General features: G+C 43.8%; 1 protein-coding gene across 6 annotated transcripts in view; it reads right to left on the reverse strand.

Moving 5' to 3' along the window:
- LOC119519150 (splicing factor SWAP) overlaps positions 1-17532 on the reverse strand; it is a 101765-nt gene that overhangs the window by 41740 nt on the left and 42493 nt on the right. For all 6 annotated transcript variants that reach the window (XM_037816618.1, XM_037816617.1, XM_037816619.1 and 3 more), the window contains exons 8-11: positions 7592-7832; positions 6530-6661; positions 5827-5920; positions 4728-4899 (exon numbers count right to left, since the gene is read on the reverse strand). In XM_037816618.1, coding sequence (XP_037672546.1) covers positions 4728-4899; positions 5827-5920; positions 6530-6661; positions 7592-7832 — 639 coding nt within the window. The remainder of the gene's footprint in view (positions 1-4727; positions 4900-5826; positions 5921-6529; positions 6662-7591; positions 7833-17532) is intronic.

The raw sequence follows: 17532 nt of genomic DNA on the forward strand, positions 1-17532 counted from the left end.
GTACACCACAGATGACTGTATGATATGTGAATATATCTCAATAAAACTGAATTAAAAAAAAAACTTCAAAAAAAAAAAAAAAGGGCCAAGGATATGAATAGACATTTCTCCAAGGAAGATACTCAAATGACCAATAAGTATATGCAAAGATGTTCCACATTGTTAGCCATTAGAGAAAAGCAAATGAAAACTATGATTTCACACTAGAATAGCTATTATTTAAAAAAACTGAAAATCACAAGTATTGGTGAGCATGTGGAGATACAGGAACCCTAGTACATTTATAAAGAAAAATGTCCCTAACAGCAGAGCCCCAAAACACACGACGCAAATACTGACAGATTTGAAGGGAGAAACTGACGGCTCTACATTTATAGGAGAGACTTTAATAGACTACTTTCAACACTGGATAGAACATCTAGACAGAAGGTCAATAAGAAAATACAAGACTTGAGCGACACACTAAACCAACTAGACCCAACAGATATATACAGAGCACGTCCCCAACAACAACAGAATCCACATTCTTCTCTAGTGCACCAGGGTCATTCTCCAGGATACACCATATCTTAGGTCACAAAACAAGTCTCAATAAATACAAAAATAATGAAGTCATACAATGTATCTTCTCTGACCACAAAGGAATGAAGCTAGAAATCAGTAACAGAGGTAAAAACAGAAAAATTACAAATATATGGAGTGCAAACAACCAATGGATTACAGGGGAAATCACAAGGAAAATTAGGAAATACCGTGAGGTGAATGAAAATGAAAAAACAACATATCAAAACTGATGAGATACAGCAAAGGCAGTGCTGAGAGGGAACAATTAGGCAAGATAAAGAAATAAAAGGCATCCAAATTGGAAATGCTTACATATTAAAAAGAACGAAGATTTCAAATCAGAGACTTAACCTAAAAACTGGAAGAACTAGAAAAAGAAGAGCAAACTGATCCAAAGCAAGAAGAAGCAAGGAAATAAAGATTAGAGTAGAGATAAATGACATACAGGAGAGAGAGAGAGAGAGAGAGAGAGAGAGAGAGCGCGCGAGCGCAAGGGGGAGGGAGGAAGAATCAAAAAAATAAATTTTTATTATTTTTTTAAATCAATAAGATTATGAAACTTTTAGCTAGGCTGATAAAGAAAAAAGGAGAGGACACAAATGACTAAAATTAGAAATGAAATGGGGGACAATACTACCAGCCCCACTGAAATAAAAAGGGCTGTGAGAGGATACTATGAACAATAATACACCAACAAATTAGATAACCTAGACAAAAGGGAAAAATTCCCAGAAACACACAAACTACCTTCACTGACTCAAGAAGAAACAGGATCTCAACAAACCATAACTAGTAAAGAAAATGAATCAGCAATCAAAATCTCCCAAGAAACAAAAGCCGAGGACCAGACAGCTTTAATGTTTGGTGAACATTCCAAGAAGTAACACCAATTCTGCTCAAACTCTTCCAAAAAACTGAAGAGGAGGGGAAACTCCCTAATTCATTCTACAAAGTCAACATCACCTCATACCAAAGTCAAAGATACCACACACACAGAAACCACTACAGTCCAATAACTCTTCCAAATAGACATACAAAAATCCTCAACAAAATAATAGCAAACAGAATCCAACAGCACAGTGAAACAATCATACAACAGGACCAAGTGGGTTTTATCCCAGGTATGCAAGGGTGGTTCAACACAAGAAAATCAATTAATATAGCACACATTAACAGAATGAAGGACAAAACCCACACAATCATCTCAATTGAGGCAGAAAAGGCATTTGACAAAATCCAACACAAGGCCCTTCTTGATAAAAACACTTAGAAAACTACAAACAGAAGGAAACTTCAACACGATAAAGAGTATATGTGAAAAACCCACAGCTAACAACTCAATAGGGAAAGACGGAAAGCTTTCCCTCTAAGATCTGGAACAAGACAAGGATGCCCACTGTCACCAGTTATTCAATACCGTACTGGAAGTTCCAGCTGGAACAATTAGGTAAGATAAAGAAATAAAAGGCACCCAAATTGGAAAAGAAGTAGAAAAACTTCTCTATTTGCAGATGACATGATCAGAAAATCCTGAAAAACCCGTAACTAAGCTCCTAGAGCTAATAACTGAATTCAGCAAAGTGGCAGGGTACAAGATCAACATGCAAAAATCAGTAGTGTTTTATACACCAGTAATGAACAACTGGAAGAAGAAATCAAGAAAAAAATTCCATTTATAATAGCAACTAAAATAATCAAATATCTAGGAATAAATCTAACCAAGGATGTAAAGGACTTACACACAGAAAACTACAAGTCACTGCTAAAAGAAATCAAAGACCCAAATAAATGGAAGGACATTTGGTGTTCATGGATTGGAAGATTAAATATCATTAAGATGTCAATACTATCCAAAACAATTTACAGATTCAATGCAATCACAGTAAAAATTCCAACAATCTTCTTTGCAGAAATGGAAAAGCCAATCATCACATTTATATGGAAGGGTAAGGGGCTCTGAATAGCCAAAGCCATCTTGAAAAAGAACAAAGTTGGAGGACTCATAGTTCCTGACCTTAAATCTTATTACAAAGCCACAGTAATCAAAACAGCATGGTACTGGCACAAGGATGTACAGACCAATGGAATCTAATCGAGAGCACAGAATTCAACCCTCACATTTATGGCCAACTGATTTTTGATAAGGGGGCAAAGACCTCTCAATTGGGAAAGAAAAAAAGTCTCTTTAACAAATAGTGCTGCATCTCCATTTGCAAAAAAAAAAAAAAAAAAAAGAATTAGTACCCCCTACCTCACACCATATACAAAAACTCAAAATGGACTAGAGACCTAAATATAGGAGCCAGAACCAGAAACCTTTCCTAGAATACAACTTAGGGAAGCATCTTCAGGGCCTTGTGTTAGCCAATGGTTTCTCAGACTTTATACCCAAAGCATAAGCAACCAAAGAAAGGCCTCAAAAAACTTTATAATGAAAGTAAACAACCTACACTATGGGAGAAAATATTTGGAAACCACACGATAATGGTTTAATATTCAGAACATAAAAAGAAATTCTTCAACTCAACAATAAAAAGGCAAACAACCCAAATAAAAAACGGGCAAAAAACTTGAACAGACATTTCTCCAAAGAAGATATACAAATGGCCAAAAAGGACATGAAAAAATGCTCAACACACTACCTATCAGGGAAATGCAAATCAAAATCACAGGGAGATACCATTCAACACCCACTGATTAAAAAAAAAAAAAAGAAAAATTACAAGTGTTGGAGAGGATGTGGAGAAATAGGAACATTCACTCATTGCTGGTAAGAATGTAAAATGGTGCAGCTGCTATGGAAGACAGTTTGACAGTTCTTCAGGAAGCTAAATATAGAATTACCACATGACCCAACAATCCTGCTACTAGGTATATATCCAAAGGAATTGAAAGCAGGGACTTCAACTGATATTTGCACACAGATGTTCATAGTGGCATCATTTACAATTGCTAAAAGATGAAAGCAAATGAAGTGATCACTGAAGGGATAAATAAGATGTGGTATAAACATAGCATGGAATATTATTCAGCCATAAAAAGGAATGAAGTTCTGATACATGCTACTAAATGGATGAACCCTGAAGACAGCATGTTGAGTGAAATAAGCCAGAAATAAGCCAGACACAAAGGAACAAATCTCATATGATCTCACTGATATGACCTCATTAGAATAAGCAAAGTCATAGAGTCAAAATCCAGAATACAGGGTACCAGAAGATGGGGTAGGGTTAGGAAATAGGGAGGTAAGGCTTAAAATGTACAGTTTTTATTTAGGAAGATGAAAATTTTTGGTAATAGCAGTGAAGAAAGCACAACACTATGAACGCAATTAACAGCACTGAATTATATACCTGAATGTGGTTAATGGAAAATTTTAGGTTGTGTATACATATATTTTAACACACTAGGATAAAAATTACAAAGAAAAAAAAAATCTTTCACAGACCTATCTGCCTCTTAAGCCCACTTCACCCACCCGCAGAGGCCCCAGCGCCCAGCTGCCCATGACTGCCCTCCTCGGCCTCTGGGAATCCTGGGCACCTCACGGCTCCCAGCTGAAACACGCTTTTCTCCACAAAGCCTCACCCATTCCTCCCTTTGGGGCTGATCACTTACGTTTTACCACACAGTTCTTTGTTAATGTACCTCCTCCAGCCTTTTTCTTTCACTCTGCTTTTTATTATTGTCTGTTTACATGTATGTTTGTTGTGCTAGATGAAAAACTTTGTAGGAACTGATCATGACACAGTAACTAAAATAGAGCAAGTGGAGTCTTGCCTGGCAGAGCTCCTTAAGGGACTTGCTTTAACAAGAAAGAAAATTATTTTGTTGGTATATGGGTTTGTATACAGAATTTCAGAAGTCTGAGGATCATGAACCATTAGTTGAACTATTTTAAACATTTTCATGACATTGCTCACAAGAATGGGCTGTTAAATGTATACCTAAGAGGAACTTCTATTTAAATGACCCCAATTCCAAATTAGGAAAGTACAACAAAGAAAGGCAGTTTTATTACAAAAACTTAAAAGTAACTGCCAACTCCACCCTGTTCTATAATGAAAGGACATATTCAAAAGTCATCCAGAATTCTTTCATGCTAATTTAAAATAAAACATCTAAGGTCATGGATTTCACTTGCAATAAAAGGACCAACACACCTTTCACAAGTTTCCCGTCGGAGAGAGTTTTACTGGATGGCGCTTCCTTCTTGCCTCCTGATGCCCCTTTCCCCACCGCATCAGCCGTGTCTTCAGGTACACTGTCCTCCACGATGTCATCAGGCTTCTCGGGAGCGGAGTCTGCAGAAACCTCTTCGGGTGCTGATGCAGCCTACAGAGATCACACAATGGAGAAACTGTCACCAAGAAATTACACAGAATTTGTCAAAACAGATTTATATATTTAATTAGACAAACACAGTTCTATATTACTGCCTAAGGAGCACTAAAGAGCATACTTTCAAAATCAAATTTGCCATTTACTGATAGACAATTGAATGAAAAGGAGTGGAAAAAGGCTTGTTCTCCTTTGGGAGACACTATGCTACTAAAGCTCTAACATCTTGTGAACCAATGTTCAATGCCTTTTCTTTGGGGACTGATGACTGAGGATATTTGTAGAACACCAAATTATCCCTGTGGCCTTCCGATTTGTCAATTTTCTTCGGTTTGAGCATCCAGAGATAAAGGTTTGAAGAAATTTTACTGACACACAGGCCCTTAAGCTGTCAGGGTATTCATTAAGGCAAGGCAAGGAGATAAAGGCAGAAGAAGAGACAACGAGGACAAGAAGAGTAGCTGCAAACAGAGGTACAAGCACGTGGGATGGCACGGGAAAGAGGGGCAGGCAGGGGGGCAGCCCGTGGCTGGTGTTCGAGGATGAAGAGATCCACTGTGGGCTGCACTGCCACAGCTCCAGGCATGTCAGCTGGGGAAGCCAGTGCTCAATTTTATATATTTAAGTATCATATATGGCTTTCATCAAAAGTAGTTATAAAGAGCCAACCAAAACTCTCAATGCTTGAAGAAATATGATTTCTTTTTTTAGAGCATGCTGGACAAATGGGCATTGACATACTATGAACACGAGGGCAAGTTCTCCACAGACCTAAAACAAGCTTCGTCTCTGAGAGGTGGGACAAGTGAAAAGACACAGCATATGCCAGAGATACATTACACCTAAAAACAAAACATGTGTAGCTTCAGAGCCATCAGAGAACACATGCTTCCTTGCCTCCCTACCTGTACAGGTGCGTACCTGTGTGCTCTCGCCACCTTCCTTTTGGAGGAAGAACTGCTTTTTAAACTCATAATAGGCATTATACTGGTGCCAGGGCTGCAGGAACTCAAATCTAGGAACAGAAAAGGAAAAGGTCACTTCACGAGACAAGCACACTGCAGGAACATCCAGCATTTACGGCGCACTCTACTGCGAGCCCGACAGTTCTAAACACTTTACAGTTAATCAGCCTTATCTCAACAACTTTACAAAGTAGCTACTACTATGTCCTACCCATTCTGTAGACAAGGAGACTGAGGCACAGAGAAGTTAAAGAACTGTCCAAGGTTACACAGAACACACTGAAAACACAACCCCATGTTTTATGTTTTAGTACCTGAGGCATGGAACATTAGTTGATTTAAAAGAAAAAGTTTGAGTCTAAATTTCTAGGTCAGATTTTTAAAAAGCGTGACTTCCATACTTTTATTTTAGGTAGCTTCACCATTCTTACTTAAAAGATCAAGCCAAGTAAACAAACAAAAAACAGATAACACAATAAAAAAAATACCACCCAACTCTAATTTTGCCAGATAATTGCAAGTATATTTACCTAAAAACAGTTGAACCAAGAAAAGAATTAACTCCCAGCCCCCAAAAGGAATCATGTAGTTAGAGTAAAAAAAAACTACACGAACATCTCCAATGCCATATATGACACATGGACAGTTCTGGATCCCACCTCTGATCGTTCTTGGCACGCACACTCGTCTCGAACTTGATGCCATTCCTGGCCACGTACTCGGCCAGCTTGTCAATCACAGGCTGAACGTCCGGCGGCGGGGGGATGATGGCAGCCACGGGGGCTCGTGCACTGTGGAGAGGGGGATACAGTTACTGCCCTGCACCCTACACCCCATCGCAGCCATGAACTCGCCAATCAAGCCCCACATCGGAGGCAGAGGGCATCTCCCACGAACACGTGAGTTACAAACAACAAATAAGGGAGCCTGTTATCTGAGGATGACAGGTACTACACACAACTAATTAATGTCAATCCACTTAAAACAGGCCCCAAATATCATCTGGAATGGTGAAAACAAGGATTCTGGTAAGCAAGGAGATTTAAAGTTATAAAAACAGGTTCTTTTTTTCTTGATTAACTTTCTCAATTATGTGCTAATTCTTACAAACAAGCACTGATTTTCTGTTTTATCTCTCCCACATACTCAGCACAAGCCCACAGCCTTCACCTCAGGCTTGGCGCTCTCCGCATGGTCAAAAAAGAGTCACTTTTGCAGAAATGCGTGAGGGCTTTATCAGGACTGCGAAAGCCTCTTTCAGCGTGTGCCCTCAGGGGCCTCTTGCAGGGTACCTACCAGGACCCGGTGCCGCCCGAGGCCCCCTCTTCCGCAGGGGCTGTGGTCTAACACCAGACCCTACTGGCCAAGGTCTTATGAGACGTTCAGAAAGTGTTCCACCACGGCTTTCCTCTGCCTCATCAGATGCTGCATGTCCTACAAATAACTGCACTTCCCCTTTCCACGGCTTTGCTTGGTACTACCCCGCTGAGGTGTGGGACATTAATGGCAATTTTTAAGTGTCAGACTTCATTGCTAAAAATGTTTATATTATGACAATTTCTGTCTTCCTGTCAACTTCGGAACTTGGGGATTTTGATAACAAATAATTGAATGGAAACCTCTGTACGTATTACAGATTACAAACAGTCCTTTGCCAAAGGCACAGAATACTTTGAAGACTATTGTGTTTGTCACCCACAGAGAGAGTGATGTGCCCATACCTTGTGGTGGTGGTGGTAGGTGTCGCCCCACTACTGCTTTCTGCTGTGGTTGGGGGCGGTGGGGGAGTGGTTCCCGGGGGATGGGGGGCAGTGGCTGTCACCCCGGTGGAGCTGGATACGGTCACGCCGGCAGGAAGGGTGCTGTAGTAGGTGGTGACGTCCATTCCTGGAGGGGGTGGTGCCAGGCAGTAGGTGCCATCGGGCAGCATGTAGCAGCTGTAGTACATGGCTGCCACCGTGGCTGTCAAGACATTGTGGGGGGAGAGGGGTGGGTGGCAGGTTAGCCTGTAACAAACCAACCCCAACCAACCCAATGCCTTTTCTGTCTGCGTTCAATTACATTGTTTTCTATATTTTTCTGCCTACATGTGGTAGCTTGAGACTATGTACCCCAGAAAATCATGTTCTTAAACTGAATCCATTCCTGTGGATATGAACTCTTGTAAACAGAACCATCTGATGAGGTGACTTCAGTTAAGGAGGGGCCCAACTGGATCAGGATGGGGCTGAACCCTATTACTGAAGGCCTTATGGGGAAGGCCACAGAGAGACAGAAGCGTGAAGGAGCAGCCAGAAACTGGGAGTCAACAGAATCGAGAAGAGAAAGAAGACACCGCCACGTGCACTGCTGTGGGATGGAAAAGCCAAGGACCAAGGATTGCTGGCAGCCACTCCCAGAAAGTCCCCGTCTTCTAGGAGAAAGCATTGCCTTGATTTGGACTTCTAGCCTCAAAACTGAGCCAATAAATTCTTGTTGTTTAAGCCAACCCACTGCATGATATTTGCTTCAGTGGTCAGGAAACTAAAATACTGTGTAATACACACTTAAAAAATTAAAAGAATGAGGCAATGTCAAGGCATAAACCTTGGGACAAGGGAAAATGAACAGGCATGAGAACATTCAAAGCAATCAAACAAATTAATTTTCTAAACAAATTAATGTTCTCCCTAACTTCAGAATGTGCAGATCGAAAAGAACTCCCCTCTCTACAGCCAACAAGCTACCCTTTTCTTATGTGACCCGCCGAGACTGTCTCTGCTTCGAAGAACAGGTATGCGGGTACACAGCCCCCCGCCCCCCAGCGTGACACTGCCTGCCCCAGGCCCTTTGCTGCCCCAGGCCCTTTGCTGCCCCATGGCCCCCTTCTGGGCCCCCACGCAGCCCTCCCACCCCCAGCAGACAGATGGACAGTCCCTTACTCAACAGCCCTCTGAGGGACACAGAATGTTTCTGGGCTTTTGCTACTATAAACAGCGATGTAAGAAATCTTCCTAAATATTTTCTGCACACATGCAAATATTTGTAGGACAGCTGCCCACTGTCTTACAATTTAAAAATCCTGTAGAAAATGTTCAGTATCAGCACAAATCACAAAAGATTCAATCATCTAATTAAGAATTTTTATTTTAATCCTATTGTAGACAGGGAACGGGTTCTGACATCACAGAGATTTAATTTCTTTTTCACTAGAGGATGGTAAAAAGATTTTTCTAATTAAGTCATTTTATTTACTTTGATTTTCCATGAATTCACTTTAAAAAAATAACATTTATAAAACCTAAAATCTATCACTGACCATGGTTTCCAATAAGGGACGCAACGCAGGGAGAAATATCCCAACGGCTCTGCAGCTGCTGGGCGCCTGGATGAGAAAGGCTGTCACTGACGCGCGCTGTGGGCAGAGGACGGGCCGGAACTCCCCGCGCTCCCGGATGTCAACGCCGCAGCTCAGCACTCTCACAGCCATCCCTCCCGCCATGGCCCTTTCTGGCGGGATGCACGGCTGCCAGGCAGCAAAAGCAGCACTCAACACTCCCGAGGTGAGAGTGCTCAGTGTGCACCCCACAGGCCAACTCGGTACAGAACCATTTCCAACAAGGTCCCTGAAGACAGAGGGGCCAGGAACCCTGCCAACGAGGCCAGAAGGCGGTGACAGCAAGGGCGTCTCTAAGGGCAGAGGCCGCGGCCTCGGGGGCACTGCCACCCCAGCACTGAACACACAGCACTCAGCCCACGACGGATGGTGGATGCTTCAAATCCAGGCCTTTCCTGGCAAACGCAGCTGCTCACATACATGTTTCTTCTTCCATAAGGCACAAACTTGCCCTTCAGAGAAGGCAATGGTTATTTCCAACCAATCCCACTTGAGATAATCAAAGCATTATGGATCATTCTTTCGGCCCCCTGAACAAAGCCACCACTGAAGGGAGCGGAAAAGAGCGTCAGAGCAGAGGGCAGGCCCCGGCCCGGCTCCCCAGGTCTCCCAGGAGAGCACCGGGGGGATCAGACTGAACCGGCCCACCCCTGCCCTTCACTGCCACCGCTGGGTCTCACAGGGAGGACGAAAGCACAGACCCGACCTCAGACAGGCCTAGAGGGTATTTTAAATGGCAGCCGCACAAGTAAGACACAGGAATTCACACAAACAAAACCGGTTTATAACTAGGTTTCAACCGACAGGATGTATCATGCAGTTCCAACCTGACATATTTTTTATGTTGACAAAAGTGAATAAATAGTCCTCAACACTGAGTATCATCCATTTGAGAGTACTAATATTCAGACTAATGATCAGTCTTTGTAACCTCCTGAATCATCCACCCTGTTAAACTAAAACACAGTGTTAAAAAATAGCAGTGCTGGCAAGATGGCTGACTAATTTAAGTCAGGAACTTAACCACTACAAATACTTAAATGTTGGTAAAACATAATGAAAAATTTAAAAGGCACAGCTGAGCACAAGAAAAGAAAAACAGGCTCCAGGTATAAAAACTAAACAAAACCCCCAAACCAGAGAATGTCTCCTGGGATAAATTTGAAGTCCTGGCCCACATCTTGCTCAGGATGTGGAAATTCCCAGGCTGATGTCGCTCCTGGACACACCCACAACCCAGGTGCAGGCGAGTCACAGAAGAGACAGAAGACATGTGTAGGTTACTTGGGGATGCAGTCCAGCATTACCGTATAACTTCATCATCTCTTACCTGTACACCTTCAAAGCTCCTTCCAATAAACAACACTTCTTTTTTTTCTAGCTAGGGCAGCAGAAGGAATGATTTATTATACATGTAACACTGGGCCACAACTGAGAACAGAACTAGTCCAGAATGTGACAGGTCCAGGGCAAAGGACCAAAAGAGGCTGCTTTGTACAAGCAAGGTGGGACTCTCAGAGGTCTTTGTGGAAGCTGGACAATGCTGGAAGCTCTAGAACCACTGAGAGAGTTGTCCTAGACAAGAGCCTGCCATCAACAGCCTGTATCAGCACCCCAGCCTCAGGCACTCCCCAATTCTGCTCCCCTGGGCTCCATGGGTGCACACGCCACTGGTTTATCTGGATCTCTGCCTCAGCTTTCTTCTGTGCTTCAGCCTGTTCCCCCACTTTGCTCAATAAACCACACTTTAATCACACTTTGACAAGATGAAGAGGGATCTGAAAGTTGAGATGAGGACGTGAGGGTACTAGACATGGCTAATTTGCTGAGAGACAGATTCCAAGCCATCACACCGATGGGCATTTCTGGTCCATTGGGTATTCCCTGGGATTATCATGTGGCAGCCCAGAAATCAACACTGCAGCAGTATCTGAATCTCTCTACATGGCTCTTGGACTGTTTCTCCCAGATTCTCACCTCAGAGAATGTCAGGGAAGAAGAGATCTTAGGAGGAGGCCGGATCCATTCTTTCCTCCTCCAAGAGACTGAGGCATAGAGCAGTGGTGTCCTGCCTGGGCTTTGGCCATGGCCCCAGCCGCCCCCTCCTGAGCGGGCTCAGCCGGCCTGCACAGTCTGTGTGCACTCTGCTCCCCTGGGGTTTCTGGCCCCAGCTCTGGTGAACTGCTCCTGCCCCCATTCACACACGCAGTGCCTGCTGCCTGTCTGGCCTGCTGTGGTCAGAGCTGGTGGTGCCGCTGTGCACTCTGGCAGGACCTGGCATAAACCGCCCCGGCACCCCTCTGAGGCCCAGCTACTGCCCTGAGGGCTTGACATCTTAAGCAACAACTATGATGAGACTTCAGCACCTGCCCAGCTCCTGGTATACAGCAGGCACTCCAGACACAACTAAGGAATAAATCCGTGTTAGCTGATGCCAAGTCCAGGGCTCTTCCTAAAATAAAGTACTTCACGTAGGACATGCCACAGCGAACTCCTGGGTACTCGAAGAGTGTCACACTGATGTGGCGCTTTGAGAAAAGTGGCCTTAATGGGACCGTGGAGACCCAGGTGGGGTTTTAGAATCAGCACGGAAAATCTCTGAACTGGACTGAAAATCCTTTCAACTGACTACCTGCTATGGGATACAAACCCTGTACAATCACAATCGCGTTGCTAGAAATGAAGGGGAGGGGAAGCATGCAGAATCCCAAAGGGCTCCTGCTGCTGTTTTCACATTAGGTTTCTATGACATCAGACACATTATTAGCTTGGCTGCTGTTCTTAGAATTTTATATTGAATTTTCCAGCAGGGAATTGGGTTTTAAAGTAAGGTAAATGCTGATGTGATGTGACTCTAATAAATAAACATCTCGAGCCCATGAGAAAAATCTCAACAGGCACCTGCAGTTCTAAAATACATCTGTAGAAGAGAAGAAGCCACCTCAAGGCACGAGGCCTGGCCACAAGGTCTTGTGCCAACCCTCAATGCGCTCAGGATGCACAGGGCTGCTCGACGCATGGTCAGAGCAAGCTCGTGTCTTCCCAGAGCCCTTCTCTCCACCCGGCCTCCTGCAAAGCTCAGGGCCAATTTATCGCTACTTCTGTGTGATCATCGTCTTATATAAACTCGCAGGACAGCATTCTAGCACCGAAAGGGTCTTGGAGACCCTGAAAGGAGTGATGAGCATTCTCTGCTGCATAAGAGCCACTTACAAAAGTTGTCCGCATCAAGAATGAAAAGAGCTTTATGGAGTTAAATGGAGAAGAATATGTATATCCTTAAAACAGAGACTTATTTGACTAAGAATGTTAAAAAACAAAACGGCACTGCTCCTTGGCAGCTGAAGTGTTACTGAGCACCTGTGAGAAGCAGTCACGAGAGATGGCCTGATCTCCCGGCCTCTTTGGGCAGCACTCTGGCCCCCTCTCGGCCCCCCGCCCCCCGCAGCAGTGGCCATGCCTCTCAGCCCACTCACTGGCCACCCTTCATCTGCACAGAACTCTAAATTGTCTTTTTCTACACGCATCCTGGGGGATTTTCTAAGCTCAAAGGCTTTAAACTGCTTGTACTGAATGACCCCCAAATCCACATTCCCAGCCCACTCCATGTCTCCTCCTGGAGGTGTCATCAGCATCTCACACTCGATGTGCTCAGGACAGAGGCCCTGCCTTTTCTCCACTCCCACTCCTCCAGCTCAGGAAACGGCAATGCCGATTACTCTTCCAGCTCATCAGGTCAAAAGCTTGTGGCTATCCTAGACTCCGTATTTCCTCTCCCACCCCACATCCAGCATACCAGTGGGTCCTGCTGACCAAATCGAGCCCCCCGCCCTGGCAACAGCAAGCACATCCTAACCCACCCCCAGTTTCTATCTCACCCCCAGAAGTCGCAGCCTTCCTCTGCCCCAGCTCCTGGGGCCTCCCACTCGGTCAGTCAGTCCAAAGTCTGCGTCTCCAAGGCCCTTCCTGCTTCTCCTGCCTTGGGTGGCACCACGCATCTGCATCCCCGCTTCTCCAGCTGATGCCTCCACTCCCACAGGTCCCTCTCTGGGAGCGACCCTCCCCCAGGTAACTGCCTGGCTCAGCCCTCCCTTCCTCGGTCTTTGATCATGAGACCTTGTCCCCTAGGCCTCCCGACTCTCCCCGCATACAGCTGCTGAAGCCCCAGTACTCAGCCCCCCACTTCCTGACACTCTTCACTGTACTCACAGACTTGTTTACCATCTGTCTTACTCCTGCAGAATATAAGCTCCATGAGGGAACGGACTTGATTGACTGCTACTCGCAGCACAGTACAGGCATGGCACAAATGTGTTCAACGGATGAACAAGCTACAAGCAAAAGAGTGGGAACTAGAATGGCATAAGATTTTTCAGCGTAGCAAGGCTACTAGGAGATAATGACACAAAACTTTCCAAATCCTGATGGAAAATAATATTCAACTCACAATTCTAGGCCCATCCAAACTACCTATCATACGTGAAGGAAGAATGAATGCATTTCCAGATATGCAAGGATTAAAAAAATTGTCTTCTGGTGTACCCTTCCTTGGCAAGCTACTGAAGATGTGCTCCAGCAAAACACAGGAGTAAACAAACAAAACAAAATACCAGCAAAAAAGCAGGCAAACATGGGAACTAACACTGAAGAGCAATGAAGAGAAGGCAGGGAAAGACTGGGCAGGGCAACTGATGCTCCCGACTGGAGCAGAGCATGGGGTGCTCGGGGACACATCTGCAAACACTGCCCCAACGCAGCCTCTGGACGTGATGTCTGCTGTACTGAGAAGTGTGCTCTGCCATACGGTTCAGCAGCAGTAAACATGATGCCTCAAAACCCAAAACTTACTCAGGAAGGTGGCACCATTAAAAAGAATCCACATTATTCAACAGCTCTGAAAATGCTGAGCAGCAGGTAAAAATACCGTTATTCCTGGCTGACTGCCTATGTCACCTGACGGCTAGGGGCTCCTCCATATCAGTCGTAAAAGAGAGGTCCAAAACTTCACAGAGGAAGTAGTACAGCAGTTTGATGAGTAAGCTACTTCTGTATTTTCCTTCAGTACTGATTATAAATAGAGGCTTAAATATATTGGATAAAGTTACAAAGTAACCAAAAGAAAAACTAAACATGGAACGTGAGTAAATCTGGGGGTGTTTGCGGATGCTTACTAGGGGGTAAGTCAGCTAAATCGTCATCTGTTGCAGCAAGAAGACAAAAGAGAAAACCAAGAGTTGACAAACGCAGAAACAATGGTGTAAACATGATTTAGAGGTATGGAGACAACCATTAAAAATTCAAATACGTATTAGTTTGAATAAAATCATTTAAAAAAGATTCCTAATTGTAATGAAAGATCTTGAACTGTTTATCATATTTTGGGCTCTGTGCAAAGAGTTAAAAAGTAAAACAGTATTCATGCTCTTGTCCATCCAGCCCATAGTTGCTAAATACCTGGCTGAGCCAGAGAAGAACGTCTGTCCTGGCACTGCAGCTATAAGCCAGACGGACAAAAACTGCCCTCCTGGAGGCCGTGCCAGCAAGAGCAGAGGGACGCCAGCCGGTGAGGCACTGAGGTGAGTGCAGACACTGGTTAATGGCTAGAAGACAAGGAAAGGGGGTCCTGGACGAGAGCACGAGTTGGGGGAGAGGCCTGTCGCGGGGGCAGGCGAGGGGCGGTCCGGGGCTGGGTGAGAGAACTCTGGGCCGAGCGAGGAGCCAGCACGGAGCTCTGGGACAAGAGCACTGGGACTGCGGTGGAGAGCTGGAGTTGCAGTCCAAGCCACCATGGAGGGCAGAGCCAGCCACAGGAAGCCTCTGGCTTTCCCCAGGACCGGAAGCCCTGGGGGTTGAGTGGAGATGCGATGAGAGGGGATTCGTTTGTTAAAAAGAGCTCTGAAGCTGCTGGATGGAGAGTGGACTGCAGGAGGGTGGGGCCAGGAGCAGAGAGAGGCCACAGCAGGCCTGGGGGCCGAGGCCAGAAACCAGTGTGTGGACCGGGGAAGCAGGGAGGTGGGTGGTGACAAGAGTCAGGTTTGGGAGAGACTCTGCAAGTGGTCATGAAGGACAGACAGACAGATGACACGTGGGTGTGAGGAGATGAAGACTCGCTGGCCATACCTGACACTGGGGCCTGGCAAGCCAGGTGAATGTGGGGCCACTGCCAGAGGGGGCACATGGGAGAGGCAGAGTGTGGGAGGGGGGACTTGTGTGGTTGTGTTGTGGATACACTGTCGCTTCTCTGCCCTCTGGGATAGAGCCACACACCCATCATTTTCTATTCACCCCAAAGCCGACTCCTGCTATAGAGTTTAGAAACAAATTCAGGACTAAAACAATACTATTATAGGTCTAATAAATTTTAAACTGCAAAGAACAGAACAGACTTGGCTAAAAAAATCAAGTTACTGACATAATCACGATGAATGCCAGAAAGAGAGAGATTAAAACAATGAAGAGGAAATGAGAGACCCAGAACAAGGGGATCCAAAATAAGGAAACTGTGTTTTTAAGTAGAGAAGCCAACAGATGGAACAGATTGGCATTCACAGATATAACAGAAAATAATTATCTGAAATGAAGAACTGAATCATTTATTGAAAGGGCATATGGTATACTCCATGTATACTGATGATTTTAAGGGCAAAGAAAGACTTCTTTACATACTGAGTCAGAGGCAAGCTCCCTAAGGGAGTGAGCGTGGGGAAGACGAGCTCGCTGCACGCTTTTTCAAAGCAACAGGCAATTCCAGAAAGCAATGGAGCAGTGTCCCCCAAATTCTAGGCAAGTGTGCCCAAATATATTACTCCCGGTAAAGCTGGTATTTATGTTAAGAGGCAATAAACAAATTTTGAACATGAACAATATCAGAGATAGCACCCTGGAGCAATGAACAAAAACCAACCAAACAACAAACGCAGACGACTAGTCAAATGGCAACCCAGCTGGCCCAGGGTTCTTTGTGGAAGAAAGGACTGTGCCAGATTCTAGCAGAGCACATGTTTCCACGGCTCTAAGAGAAAGAAAGGGTCCCCGGAGAATTTTATACCGGACGAGCTGTCCTTTTCATACAAGGGTAGGAGGCAGGCATTTTTCACCTCTACAAAAATTCATGCAGCAGAACCCTTCTTGCAAAAATGTGCTTGTGTATGAACTTTAAATTGACTTCAAATAAAAAACTCCCAGAAACTGTGGTGAGAAAATGAATCCATTTAACTACAGAACTAAGACTAATCAACTAGGGAATTAGTTACAGAACCAAAGATAATTATTATTTACAAACTCTCATTACCTAGAAATAATATCTCTAACAAAATGAGGAGTTGGAGAAATGGGGTGAGAAGGTATTTTATGGAAGCTAATTTCCTCCAGTTTCGTAATTAATAATGTCTAAAATAAAAACATATAGCTTAAAAAAAAAAAAAACCACAATCCCAATCATTTAATTTTCTCCTAATCTGTTTTCTTAAACCTTAAAGAGTTTTTTTCAGAACTGAATTCTTGACTTATGGAAGAAACTTTTATCTGAAGTTCAGCAACTACTTTCACTTTGACTTTATAAGTTCCTCTGTTAAACTCAAGTGAAATTCAAAATTTTAACTCTGCTTTAACATAAGAATTTCAATTACATATCCAACTTTTAAATCTTTATTTATGCATAGTGACCACTCTATATTCCCTAGACGGTACCTTCTCTTTTTGCCTATTTACCACATTTATCTCAGACCCGCCCACCGCGTCGAGGATGTCTCGCCTAGTATTAATAATGGTGACTTCTGGGTGCTGGCATCCTGGGTAATGCTTTTTTCTTCCTTCCTTCTGTTTCTCTTGACTTAAAAAGAAATGAGTATTCACAATTTTTGTAAAACAATAAAGCCATTTTTGGAGGGGTTTGGAAAGTAACTGAAGCACTTCAAGGGCATGATTTGCAGGAAAAAAAAGAAAGTACCATAAACAGCAGCAGCAAAATCACATTTCAAAAATTGGAATAGAAGGAAGACAATACCTAGTTTAGCCATATGGTATGGTTTAATTTCACTTAAGCTGTTTATAGAATGATGTATATTAAAAAATAAAGAGTTGGCATCTTTTTTTTTTTTAAGAAATGGTACGCTACAACAGTGAGCAGTGTGTCATCACTATTGCTTCCTGCATAATTAATTCCATTTATTATTCTTTTTCTGCAAGGATTTACAGCTGAATATCAGAAGACAATTAGGTCATAACAAAAAATAAAGAGCATAAAACACAGTTCACTGTCAGGCTAATAAATGAAAGAAACTGTCA

Source organism: Choloepus didactylus, chromosome 23 (assembly GCF_015220235.1).
Source record: "Choloepus didactylus isolate mChoDid1 chromosome 23, mChoDid1.pri, whole genome shotgun sequence".
Lineage (NCBI taxonomy): Eukaryota > Metazoa > Chordata > Mammalia > Pilosa > Megalonychidae > Choloepus > Choloepus didactylus.